At 41.4% G+C, this 13,721-nt stretch overlaps 1 protein-coding gene across 2 annotated transcripts in view; it reads right to left on the reverse strand.

The window, feature by feature from the left end:
• The window catches only part of VPS13D (vacuolar protein sorting 13 homolog D), a 208,616-nt gene that overhangs the window by 99,573 nt on the left and 95,322 nt on the right, over positions 1–13,721 (reverse strand). For both annotated transcript variants that reach the window (XM_016205659.2, XM_016205658.2), the window contains 4 exons: positions 10,000–10,130; positions 9,620–9,795; positions 2,033–2,156; positions 778–1,013 (listed from right to left, as the gene is read on the reverse strand). In XM_016205659.2, coding sequence (XP_016061145.2) covers positions 778–1,013; positions 2,033–2,156; positions 9,620–9,795; positions 10,000–10,130 — 667 coding nt within the window. The remainder of the gene's footprint in view (positions 1–777; positions 1,014–2,032; positions 2,157–9,619; positions 9,796–9,999; positions 10,131–13,721) is intronic.

A 13,721-nucleotide genomic window follows, 5' to 3' on the forward strand; every position in this document is an offset into this window, starting at 1 on the left:
TGCTATGGTAAAGATTCAGCTCTTTTCCCTGTTTCTTCATGGATAAACTTTAGAATTGGCCCTGTAACCAGCACAGAAACCATACATTTTCTTTACTGGTTGGTGGAATGAGTTTTGAAAGCCCAATGTTTTGAATCTCTATGTACCAATCTCACAGGAAAATTAGAATAAACTCCCTATTTTTCACCTACGCTTTCTAAATACAACCAGTCAGATCAGTGACGATTAGAATTCTAAGGTAATTGGAATTACTGCCAAGTTAAGCTCCTTTGCTTGGCTTTAGGTGGATATTAAGATAGATCCTGAAGTGTCTGTTTAATCAGTCTTCTCAATGGGAGAGGGAAGTTGAAATGATGACTTGAATAATTGGGATTATTATTAAATTTCAAAAGAGGAAAGAGATAAAAGCAGTAGCAAGGAATTTTAAAAATCCATAAAAAGAATAACTTACAGCAAGAGATATTAGAAGAATAACAACTTTTACAGATATTATAAGAATAACATCTTTTGGAGGAGTTATTAAATACAAAGATGGATTACGGGGGGGGGACCTTTAGAAAGAGAAGACTCCTGCCTCGTTGGGTAAAGTTTAATCTAGCCAGAAGACAAGGGTTTAGACTGAAGACTTCTTGAGACAGATCCTGAGCCTAGGATTTGGTAAAAAATGGAAGGAATCTTCCTTCATCCTTCAGCCTCCTGAGAACTGCTTAGAGTTTAAAACTGGTTAATAATCAGAGCCTTCTGCTTTACAGGGGCAGTACTTTAACCCAGAATTACCCAGAAAATGTGTAGGTAGCAGCTATGTAAATGAAATTTTCATAATAAAGCTGTCGGTTATCCTGGAAGTCATTCATGTTGCAGCTGATCTCAGAGGAGCCTGCCCCTTTCACAGTCAGAGTGATAAACGGTGGCAGGGCAGGTTCGTCCCAGGCGTAGTCCAATGAGGTCATGGGTTTCACTTCAGTTCGGAGCCTGGGCTCGGCTACACCATGCTGAGTAAAGACAACCGGGACCTAGAGTAACAGCAGAAGGAAAAAGAGGGCTTCATTCAGATTGGTGTTAGTGGAAAGTGATTCAGCACTTCCTAGGTTTAAGCTCCAGGTCCTTCCCAAATGAAATGGTACAACCACAAGAGTTTCATCATCTTGCATCTTCAAATGCCTTTTTAATCACCTTCTGAATTATAAAAGCCCACCGATTAAAGGACACAGGCTATAGCCTGTTGGACAAAGGGCTTTAAGAAGCTTTGCCATCCCAATACCAAGGGGGAGCGATTCTATCCTTTCAATGGCGCCTCTTCTACCCTCACCCTTGTGCTAAACTCTGAGCATAGAAAAGCATAGAAATTTTGGAATTCAGCTACAGAAAGTCACATGTTATAAGATGTTGTAATTCAAAGGCATAATTTAAAATAGGCTCTAATGATTTCCAGTCTGGCTTTATTTGTAAGATTTATAAAAATGCTCACTGCAACTAAGTAATGGTGGAGCTGCCCATTCCCACTGTCACTGGACAATCTGACTCTGGTTCCTCTCTTTGTTGGAATGTCTACAGGGGACCCCATGTCGACCAAACAATCTAATAATCACAATGAGCACTGGTGGCTGGCAAGTCTTCTGGGTATGGCTGCCCAGCAATCAAGATAACCAGAGGAAACCACCTCCTAAGGATGAGGGTGCCTAGGGTTGTCTAGCTAGAGATCCCTGTATGGCTTTGTTTATACCCAAGTTTATTTATTTATTTTTTATTTTTTTATTGATTTCAGAGAGAGGAAAGGAGAGGGAGGGAGAGAGATAGAAATATCAATGATGAGAGAGTCACTGATCGGCTACCTAGGCCATAATCCGGGCACGTGCCCTGACCGGGAATCGAACTCCAATTGCCTGGATCCTAGGTCGATGCTCAACCGCTGAGCCACGCCTGGCCAGGCATACCCAAGTTTAAAATACATTCCATCTTTATCTGAAGGGCAGTACACACTCCACCCTCGTCACATGAAACAGCCAAACTGGCACCAAACTCCACTTGATACCTTAGAAAAGTTGTCAATTCGGAAAGGAGGGGGCAACTGATCTGTGTCACTAAAGGAGATCCTATAGGTAGCTCCTCGAAGTGTAATTTCCACACGCAGGAAGAAGCATTTTCCCAAGGTGTCTCTGTAGAAAAAGGAAACAAGAGAGGCTGCATAAAATGGAGAAGACAAGTTACAGTTCACTTTCCTCTCATACTTCCTGCAATCACAATATTGCTTGTACCTCAATCAATACTGCTGTGTGTTCTTTGATCACATTGAAAAGGTAGGAATTGAGTTATAATCACACACAAAAGAATCTATTCAAGAAACTTTTTAACAGCACGTTGTAACTGCACAGCAAGATATACAAATTTTACTTAGTGGGTTTGTTTGGGATAATGGGGTCAGTGTAGCAAATGAGCAAATATTGGTTGAACTACAAAGAATTATTGATACTAGACTATTTTTGGCCTAGACAAAGAGCAATTTCATATGGTTCAAACTAATATACTGATGTTCCTGATAACGAGGATTCTCACTGTAGGACGAGGGCAAGTGAGGAAGAATCCTGTGCAATGGAGGTACCGGTATGTGATCATAACGTATATATATTTGCATAAATATACGTAAAAATAAGTATGCATATATTTAAATAAAGATATATCACTGGAGGGAACAGAAAACTCTTCTTTACAGAAGAATATCAGTTAATGTAGAAGACATGAGAGAATTAGAAAACCACCATTTTGCAACCACCAATAACTGATACAGGTAGGAACCATCAAACCATAGAGAGAAAGGTTTTCAGGAAACAATATACACACAGTTTCAAATTATCCCCCAAGGATTTTTTTGTTTACAAAGAAGAAAAGGTAACTTTGTAAGAAAGACCTGGTAGAGACCACCCTAACCAAGTAATGATGGAATTTAGCAACATCATCAATGATGCGACCAACAGACATCACGCCACAGGCCTCCCAATGAGATGCAACAGGAAACATGCCATACCACACATATAGTATTCTTACCTAAAATGTCTGACCCAAATCTATATTAGGAAACTATCAAGAAAATCCAGAAAATGGGACACTCTATAAGACACCGGCTTGAACCCTTTAAAAATGTCAATGTCAATAAAGACTAAAAAGGAAAACTGGGGCGATTCTAGATTACAGGAGGTGAGATGCATTGGCCAAACAAAATTCATGATCCTTGACTGAGTCCTATACCAGGGTAGGGGGTTGCTATGAAGGGCATTTTAAAGAACTATTTATTAGAAAACAAATCAATATTAAATTTCTTCAGCGTGTAATATTAGTATATTTAGAAAAATGCCCTTGTGTTTAGGTGATGAGTGAAGTTTTTATGGCAGAAGTACCATGATGACTTCAATTCACTTTCACATGGTTCAGGGAAAAAAGTGTGTATGTGTGGAGAGAGAGCAAGAACTCAGCAAAATGCTGAAATGTAATAAATCTAGGTAAAAGATGAAGGGATCTTCATTATACAACACATACGTTTTCTGTAGGCTTAAGCTGTTTCCAAATGACAAGATGGGAAAAGTAGAGAAAACAGATGGCATAGGTCCCTGCTCAGTACTTTAGGGCTGCATTTCTAAAGCATTAACAAGGTCCTCATCATCTGCTTCTCCACCTCCACACCTTTCACTTACTTTCCTTCTTTTTTTAGAAGTAATTATGAGTAGCTTTTTTATTTAATTTCAAATTGGCCTCCCCTTCTAACACAACAGATCTGGACATCTGCCTCCCAGGAGGAACATACACCAATGGTGGTTTTAGCTACAGAACTCCTGCTCCCCCTCCACTGACACCTAGGGAAACCTTGGGGAAAACACGTGACACTGAGAGACAAGAGTTCTGGCTGAAGAAGGAAGGAGGGCACCAAAGATCTGCCCACTTGGCTCCCTGGGCCCCTAAAGTCACCTGCTTAGACCTCAACTGCTCCTTAAACCACAGCTTGAAAACCACTACACCAGATGTAATTAATTCTACTAAGGGCTGTCAATAAAGTAAAATAAAATAGAGTTCTTTCTCTGTGTCTCAGGCCAATGCCTTGCCCCGCCCCCACTCCTCCACCCCCCCCCCCCCCCACTCCTTTCATCAAGGCCTGGACCTTTGCTCTCTCCTATGCTCCAAGGGCCCTTCTTCTGCCTCTGTAACTTGTTTCCTGAGCCCACACAGCCCAGGTGGCTCACTTTTTCTACCTCTGTGACTTTCTAAATAAACTTTCACTTATACTGGAGGGAAAGAAAGAAAATAAACCCTCAGATAACGCATTTTTAAAAAAAAAATTTTTATTAATTTTTAGAGGGAGGGAGGGAGGGAGGGAGGGAGGGAGGGAGGGAGGGAGGAGGGGGGAGGGAGGGAGAGAGAGAGAGAGAGAGAGAGAGAGAGAGAGAAACATCGATGCGAGAATGAAACATTCATTGGGTGCTTCCTGCATGTCCCCTACCGGCGATAAATCCCGTAACTCTGGCATGTGCCATGACCAGGAATCAAACCAACAACCTTTCCATGCACAGGATGATGCCCACCCAACTAAGCTACACTGGCCAGGGCAGATAATACATTTTTTAAAAAATCACCTATAGATACTATTTTGTATCATCTATTATTTTTCTGTTCCCTTACAAATAGTGTTCTCAATGAAGAACTAGCTATAAGTATAAAAGATTAAATTTTGCTTCTAAATGTATTGAAATAGCAATGATTTCAGTGTTTTTACCTTCAAAAGCACTTGAGAGGAAAAAGTGAAGGGAACACGAACAAATGGGGAGGGATCCTTGTTCATGGACTGGAAGACTTAATATTCTTAAGGTGTCCATGCTACCCAAAGTGGATTTACAGACTTAATGCAATCCTTATAAAAATCCAAAGTTTTTTCCCCAAAAACAGAAAAATTCATCTGAAAATTCAGATGGAATCTCAAGGGACTCCAAATAGCCAAAATATTCTTGAAAAAAAAAACAAAGTTAGAGGTCTCACACTTCCTGATTTCAAAACTTATTATAAGGCTACTAATCAAAACAGTGTGATACTGGCATACAGACAGACATATGGACAAATGAGACAGAGAGCCTAGAAGTAAACCCTCACATACAGAGTCAAATAATTTTTGACAATGGTGCCAAGACCATTCCATTGGGAAAAGAGAGTCTTTTCAACAAATTTTGGGAAAACTGTGTATCCAGAAACAAAAAAGTGGAGTTGAACCTTTATTTTACACCATATGCAAATATTAACTCAAAATGGATCAAAGACCTAAATGTAAGAGCCAAAACTATACAGCACTCAGAAGAAAACACAGGGGAAAAGCTTCATGACACTGGATTTGGCAATGATTTCTTGGATATGATACCAAAAGCAGAGACAACAAAAGTTAAAATAGGTCATTTGGAGTACACCAAAATTAAAAACTTCTGTACATTACAAAACAGAGTAATATAGTCAACAGAGTAAAAAGTCAGTGTAAGCAATGGGAGAAAATACATGCAAATCATGTATCTCATAATGGGTTAATATCCAGAATATACAAAGGACATCTACAACTCAACAACAAAAAAACAAACAACACAATTCAATAATGGGCAAAGGACTGGAACAGACATCTCTCCAAAGATGTACAAATGGCCAACAAGCACATGAAAAGAAGCTCAGCATCACTAATCATCAGGGACATGTGAATCAAAACCACAGTGAGATATCACCCCACCCAGCAGGATGACTCTATCAAAAAAGCAGAAAACAACAAGGGTTAGCAAAGATGTGGAGAAACTGGAAACCTTGTGCACTGCTGGCTGAAACATAAATAGTGACGCTGCTATGGAAAACAGTACAGCAGCTCCTCAAAGAAATAAAATTGGAATGATCATATAAACCAACAATTTCTCTTCTGAGTATAGACCCAGAAAGCAGGGTCTCAAAGAGGTATCTGTATACCCATGTTCAGAGCAGCACTGTTCACAATAACCAAAAGATAGACACACCCCAAGTTTCATCAGCGAATCAACTGATAATCAGAATGTGCTATATCCATAAAATGGAATATTATTCAGCCTTAAAGAAGAAGGAAATTCTGACACATGTGACAATGCAGATTAACCTTGAGGACATTATGCCACATGAAATAAGCCACTCACAAAAAGACAGATACTGTATGATTCCACTTATCTGAGATACCTAAAGTAGTCACATTCAGAGAAGGTAGAACAGGGGCTGGAGAGGGAAGAAATGAGTTCTTGTTGTTTAATGGGTATAGAGTTTCGGTTTTGCAAGATAAAAAGTTTGGAAAGTGGTTGCACAACTATATGAATGTACTTTACGCTAGTGAACTTAAAAATGGTTAAGGTGGTAAATTTTATGTATCTGAAGCCCACAGAACCATCTCTGGGTCCTGATGTTATTTTTCTCATATGGTATCTTACCACAAATTACAAAAAACCTTGCAATAGTTTTTAAAAAGCATTTGAGGAAGAGAAACAAGATGGCGGCATAGGGAGCAGTGGCACCTGCCACCTCCCGCAACCACATCAAAATCACAACTAAAATACGGAACCACCATCACTCAGAACCTCCTGAAATCTGGCTGAACAGAAGCTCCACAACCAGGGAACTGAAGAAGCACCCAAAGCGGTAGGACGGGCGGAGACGCGGGCAGATCGGGGGCTGGATCTCGGAGATGCGGCCCCAGGCCCACACCCGGTGCTGAGGTTGAAACCCAGGAGGGAATCTCAGCGGCGGGGGTTTCCTGGAGGAATGAGGGGTCCCAACCCCACAGCAGGGCCCCAGCCCAGGGCTCCAAGGCCAGGAAGAGACGTCCCCACAACTCCAGGCTATGAAACCATTGAGGACTGTCACTGAGGGTCGTGGAGGCTGCGGGAGCCCCAAGCTCTCCTCTTAAGGGCCTGCGCACGGACTGAGACATGTGCCCTCTGAGCCCAGAGCCCAGCAGCAGCCTGAAAGGACCTAGGACACTTGGGGAGGAACTAACCTGCCTGAAATCGGGGCAAGAGGTGGAGGAGCAGCTTCCTCCCAGGCAGAAGGGCTGGCAGAGGCCACTGCTCCTTTGGCGAGTCCTCCCCCCATGCAGCTGGCAGGTAGGCGCCATATCTGAATTGCCAGCACGTGACTCACGCCTTTGGCCCCACCTCGTGATTCCCGGAGGCCCAGCCCCTCCCCACCTGCAGCTCATCCAGGCCAGTTCCAGGGTCTTTTCTCTGCAAGTGGCTTCTCGAGCCTCATGCTTAGGACTTTCCTAAAATCTCTCAAACAAGCAGCAGCGGGCCCTATATGGCTTGATAAGTGGCCCCAGGCCTGGCACTAGCAGCAGCTGCAATGGCTCATAGCTTGGCCTCTCCTGGGCTCCTCCAAGCCCAGCACAAGTAGCAGCCAACTACAGTTTGCTGTGTAGCTCATGCTGGGTGGCCCTGGGCAAGGCACTGGCAGAAGCTGACTTTGCACCTCCCGGGAAGGCCCAGAGACAGTGCACCTGGTGGTCAGACTCGACCACGCTGGATTACAACCCTACCACATCCACAAGTGACACACTCAAGGGGTGCACTTGGTGAACACCAAAGCCCCACTGAAATAAATCCTGATCCAAAGGGGTGTCTCCAGCACAGCAGCTCTTTGGCTGTAGCTGCAGCTGGTCCTCACAGCTGATTGGCTGGGGGGTCAATTCCTCCCAGGGACGCCAACAGCAACCAAGGCTCAACTACAACAGGACAGTGCACACAGCCCACACAGGGGAGCACCTAGAAGGCCCAGCTCAGGTGACTGGGGAGGCTGAGCCACTGCACCCTACAGGACACCTACTACACAAAGCCACTCTACCAATTCCAGGAGACATAGCAGCTCTACCTAATACATAGAAACAAACACCTGGAAGCAGCCAAAATGTGGAGGAAAAGAAACATGTCACAAAGGAAAGAACAGAAGAAATCTCTAGAAGAGGAACTAAATGAAATAGATCCAAGCGAGCTAACAGATACAGAGTTCAGAATTTTGTTTATAAGGATGTTGAAGCATACTATTAGGGAAATAACTGAGAAAATCGATGACATAATAAAGTATCAATTTGAAATGAAGGCTACACAAACTGAAATGAAGAATAATTTTCAGGGGATCAACAGTAGAGTAGAGGACGCTGAGAATCAAATCAGCAATTTGGAACATGAGGAAACAAAAAACACCCAACCAGAAGAGCAAAAAGAAAAAAGAATCCAGAAATATGAAGATAGTTTAAGGAGACTCTGGGACAACTGCAAGAGGCCCAACATTCGTATTATTGGGGTGCCAGAAGGGGAAGAGAGAGACCAAGAAATTGAAAACCTATTTGAAAAAATAATTACAGAAAACTTCCCCCACCTGGGGAAAGAAATAGACTTACAAGTCCAGGAAGCACAGAGGGTCCCAAACAAGAGGAACCCAAAGAGGCCCACACCAAGACACATCATAATTAAAATGCTGAAGGTTAAAGACAAAGAGAGAATCTTAAAAGCAGCAAGAGAAAAGCAGTTAGTTACACACAAGGGAGCACCCATACGACTGTCAGCTGATTTCTCAACAGAAACCTTGCAGGCCAGAAGGGAGTGGCAAGAAATATTCCAAGTGATGAAAAACATGGAACTACAACCAAGATTGCTCTACCCAGCAAAGCTATCATTTAGAATGGAAGGTCAGATAAAGAGCTTCACAGATAAGAAAAAGCTAAAGGAATTCATCACCACCAGACCAGCACTACAGGAAAAGTTGAAGGGTCTTCTTTAAGAAGAAGCTAATGAACAAAAGTATCTGACAAACTAAATAGATCCAGAGACATTGACACATGCAATAGACGATCATATTTCAGAGGAAAGAGGGAAAGGGGGTAGAAGCTGGGAAGAGATTAACCAAAGAAGTTATATGCATATATGTATAACCCATGGACACAGTCAATAATGGGGTAAAGTCCTGGGGAGGGGGTGGGAGCAAAGTGGAAGGGGTCAATTGGGGAGAAAAAAATGGGACACCTGTAACACTCTCAACAATAAATTAAAAATAATAATAAAATAAATAAATAAAAAGCATTTGATAAAAGCAGAAAGAAAAGTCATCCTGTGCTAGTTGAGACTAAATTTGGTTGATTTTTCTTAACAAGGACCTGAGGGTCACTGGATTTGGCAAAGAAGGCCAGATTATTTACTGAAACAGCATGATATGAGAGAAGATTTTGTAAAAACACTTACAATCAGTATTACCATCTAAACGCAGAGTTTTCAGACGTGCAGGCAATCATGAGCTCAGTGCTACCCCATCGACCTGTAACCTAAGACCAGAGCAACTGCACAATAGTCAAAACTGCTGACAGTCCCCATATCTCATTCCATCAAAAAGTTCACTCAAACTTACCTGGTCTTTGCAAGTTTTAAGACCTTTGTCTGAGCCAGAAACATGTGTGTCCATTTCGTGAACAGTACTATTACCATTTACTACTTACTATTTATAGCTTTACAAATATTTAAAATTTATATGGTATTTATAACTTACTATTTAACAGGCCTCAAAACAAAGCTACTTTTTGTCTAAATATAGCTTCTGAACATACCTCATGTTGATGTGGAAGGAATTATTCTTGTTGACTTCAAAGCCTCCAGACCAAATACAATTGGGAACATCCATTAACCTGACACACAGCAGCTGATCGTAGTCATTCCGCGGCCAATGGAACACCACGCTGGAGCCAGGAAGCGTGGAGAGGTAACCTTCGGGATTGGCTGTTCCCTACAACACAGGATTATTGGCTTTGGTCAACAAGTCAAATCAAGACAGCACATATTTACTAAGTGCCTACTCTGAGCCTTGCCCTACCAGAAGCTATTTAGGATACCCAAGGCAGGAAATGGTTCCTCATATCACAGAACTTACAGTGCTGATGGGGAGGGAGATAATGGTACACCAGTCATTCTTCAAAAGCAAACTGCTTACCTGTCCCCTAGCAAACTCCCTCTGTGCAAAGGCAAGCTTGTGAGATGATTTATTGTCTAACAGGTAGCGGGGGGCAAAGATGACCATACAGGTGTCAATATATCGACCTCGACCTTTCTTGACATCAATACCTACAAATAACAAAAACCACTGCCATGAATTAATCAGGAAAAAGAAAGTTCATGGTCTGACAAAAAATAAACAGCCTTCACAATTCTTAGTTTCTCTAAGAAAACAATTATATCACCCAAAGAGCCTGTCAAGCCCTCCAAGAATGGAATGAAAATAGCCTCACAATCAAAAGTAGTATTCTTTATTCTCATTTAGGCCCTAAAAAGTCTCAGTGGCAATATCAATATCCCCATAATTACTAACTTCTTCATAAATTGTGTACCATAACAATAGCAACTAAAAAATACAGGTGCTCAGTCACAGGTACCTTTGGTTCCCATTTATTAAGCTAAGACAGTTTATGTACCACAGTTCTGCTTACATCTGGGACACAAAATTTCCTCTAGAGAACTTGCCCCTTTTACAGGATATAGTAGAAATTTCAGATTACTTAATTGGATTCTGCACTACCCTGTACTCAGATGACTTTTCTTTAGTATTTTATTTTTCGCTCACTGCCCAAGAATCCAGCTGAAACCTAATGCAAAATATTATAGAATTTATTCATTCATAAAATAAATGTTTTCAGTACCCACTATGTACTGGGGAAAAAAGAAAACAAAATACATAGCAAGGAAAGACAGACATAATTAGTCAGAAGGAAATCTCAAAACACCAAGTCCCAAAGGAAAAAATGAAACAGCAATGAATTAGCTTTAAAAATCTGATAACAAGTTTTAAAAACACAAAACTCAATGGGATGAACTATTTGTTCATTCACACAATAAATATAGTAACTATATTCAAGGCGCTGGGCTGAGCTCTGTTTATACAATGATAAAAATATTTATAGTAGAGATAATAAATATTATAATAATACTAATGGAACTCTTAATATAAGTTACACCCTCTACCAAAGTTTCCACATTCTCATAACAACCTTATGAGTTAGGGGTTTTCATTCTTTCCATTTTACAGATGAGGAAACTAAGGCATGAAAAGCTAGGTAACTTGCCCTAGGTCACACAGCCAGTAGCAGCACAGCTGGGATTCAAACCCAGGCAGCCTGCCTCAGGAGCCCTTGCTCACACCATGGTGGGACATATACAAGGACCGTACTCAGTAGGCAACAAGTATCAGGAAAAGCAAAAAAAGGAAAGAGACCTTAGGATCTGACAACTAGGTGTCCTGGATGTCCCAACATCATTCCAATTATAAATATTCCAATCTGTTAACTACATAATTCATTTGTACTGGCTTAAAAAATCTGGTGTTCCTTTCATGTAAGTCTTCAAAATAAAAGGCTGAGCAAATTTCAAAAACAAAGATTTCTAAAACTCTGTATTTAAGAAATGCAAAGGAATACTGCAGTAGGGATATTCCCTATCACTCTTCTGTGTGTAACATAGAGAAAAGCACTGATTCTCAGAAGCTGATGTCATCACAGCTAGCTGATCTCAACCAATATAAAGTCTGCCCACAAAAGATGTGTTTAGCCCAGCCGGCGTGGCTCAGCAGTTGAACATCGACTTACGATCCAGGCGATCACAGTTCGATGCCCAGTCAGGGCACATGACCAGGTTTCGGGCTCGATCCCCAGCAGGGGGCGTGCAGAAGGCAGCTCATCAATGACTCTCTCATCATTGATGTTTCTATCTCTCTCTCCCTCTCCCTTCCCCTTTCTCTGAAGTCAATAAAAACATTTATTTATAAAAAAAAAGTGTTTAATTTGACATTATAAAGAGAATCTATAGCACTGAGACTCAATATGGAGGGTGGACAAGCAGGCTTTTTATTTTCCTTTTCATCTTAGATTGCTCTGGCAAACCCTCAGTAAATGAACAGCTGACAAGATAAAAATGTACAAAATCCTTCCTTTGGAGGTACATGCGAGGCTAACAGGCAAGGCCCTCCCTGGCTTTTGAGCTTGGGACTGTGCTTTAAACTTTCGTGATAGGGAGCTAGTTATCTATCAAATTCTCCACAAATATTCAAGTAAGAGATTCCACAAATTCCCTTGACATTATGTGCCAAGATCTCACAACCCTTAAGAATTACAAAGTCCGATCTTAGCCCACCCCACCTGTTGCTTTCTTTGGTATAAAAACAAAATTCAAATCATAGTCTTGTCCCTAAAAACATATGTAATGAATTTTAATGTATGCTGCTAACACAGCAATTTAATGTATGCCACAAGAATTTTTAAAACATGCAAAACCTGACTATTTAGTCAGGGCTCTGACCTCTTTTCCCTTAGATGGTCAAATATAAAAATGACAACAGTCAACACAATAGCCATCTGGTGTGAATGCCCTGTCTTGAATTATAAACATATAGGTCATGCAATAGAGCTGCACCTTATTGCACACATCACATAATAAGGTTGCACCTGACTGGTTAATTCTTGGTACCAGAAATCCTTATACACAAGTAGAGGCACCTGACTTTTTTAAAAGTCACTTTGGAGCAAAAAGCGTAGGAAATTACTATTATTATTTTTTTGTAAATCAATCAAAATAATCTTTTATTTGGTCAGATTGGCAAAAAATATATTTTTTGTGTGCCACAGAATTTTAGTAATTAGTTTACATGGGCCATGAGATGAAAAAGGCTGAAAATCGCTGTCCTACTATATGTTTACACGCGCATTCACTGCATAGGTCTGATTGGACAGCTCGATTTGCCTCCCTCGAAAACTCTGTGAAGCCTTAGCGCCAGCAGCTAGAGCTCCATCACCCCGCCCCCAACTTGTCCCAACTACAGCTTCCAGCCAACCTGTGGTCGCTTGCTTTTTAAAGTGTATCAAGGACAAGATACCCCAAAAGAAAACCAAACACAGCATGAAAAGCCTTTGCCTATTCAAGGGGTGGAGCGAACAAATGTGAGCAAAAGTAAAGAAAATGATCCTCAGCTGGAAAGTCAAATTAAAGTTTATTTCTTCTGTTAAAAATCTTAATGTCAACGTTAAAGTAGGCAGCCCCGTGACAAGGGAGAATGCATGCAAATTCAGGTTTAAACAACATGAAAAGCAAACTGTACTTGGAAGAGACTCTATTACTAATAAAACCTCCAGCACTGAAACACATCCCTGACTCTGCGTGGGGCCCAGGGTAAACAGCTAAGGACACCATCTCAGGTCCTGCTTGCACAACATGACTACTTACACACTGTCTCAGTCGGAGCCACTAGTCATATGTGGCTGTTTAAATTCATTTACATTCAATAAAATGAAAACCTCAATTCCTTGGTCCACTGGCCATATTTCTCAGTAACGTGCTCTCAGGTGCCCCACGTGGCTAGTGCAGGGCAGAGCACCATCCTCAGCACACAGCTCAACAGGCAGCGCAGTCCAAGACAGTTTTCTACCATTCCACACTGAGTGGTGCTTGGATCCTTGGAAATTATACACTACAGGAAGGACGTACTGCTAACATTTTACACCCGAGCATATTTAAATCAAATTTATCTTAACCCTGCAGAAAACCTTTTGAGAACTACAGGTGGCTGTGAGGTTTACAGGTGCAGTATTGTCCCCATGCCGCCCTCCACCTCCATAAGGGAGGCTAGTTTACTGGGCTTCTAATCACTGTAACCACCAAGTGCGTTTTATT

This window comes from Miniopterus natalensis, chromosome 9 (genome assembly GCF_054644295.1).
Source record: "Miniopterus natalensis isolate mMinNat1 chromosome 9, mMinNat1.hap1, whole genome shotgun sequence".
Taxonomy (NCBI): domain Eukaryota; kingdom Metazoa; phylum Chordata; class Mammalia; order Chiroptera; family Miniopteridae; genus Miniopterus; species Miniopterus natalensis.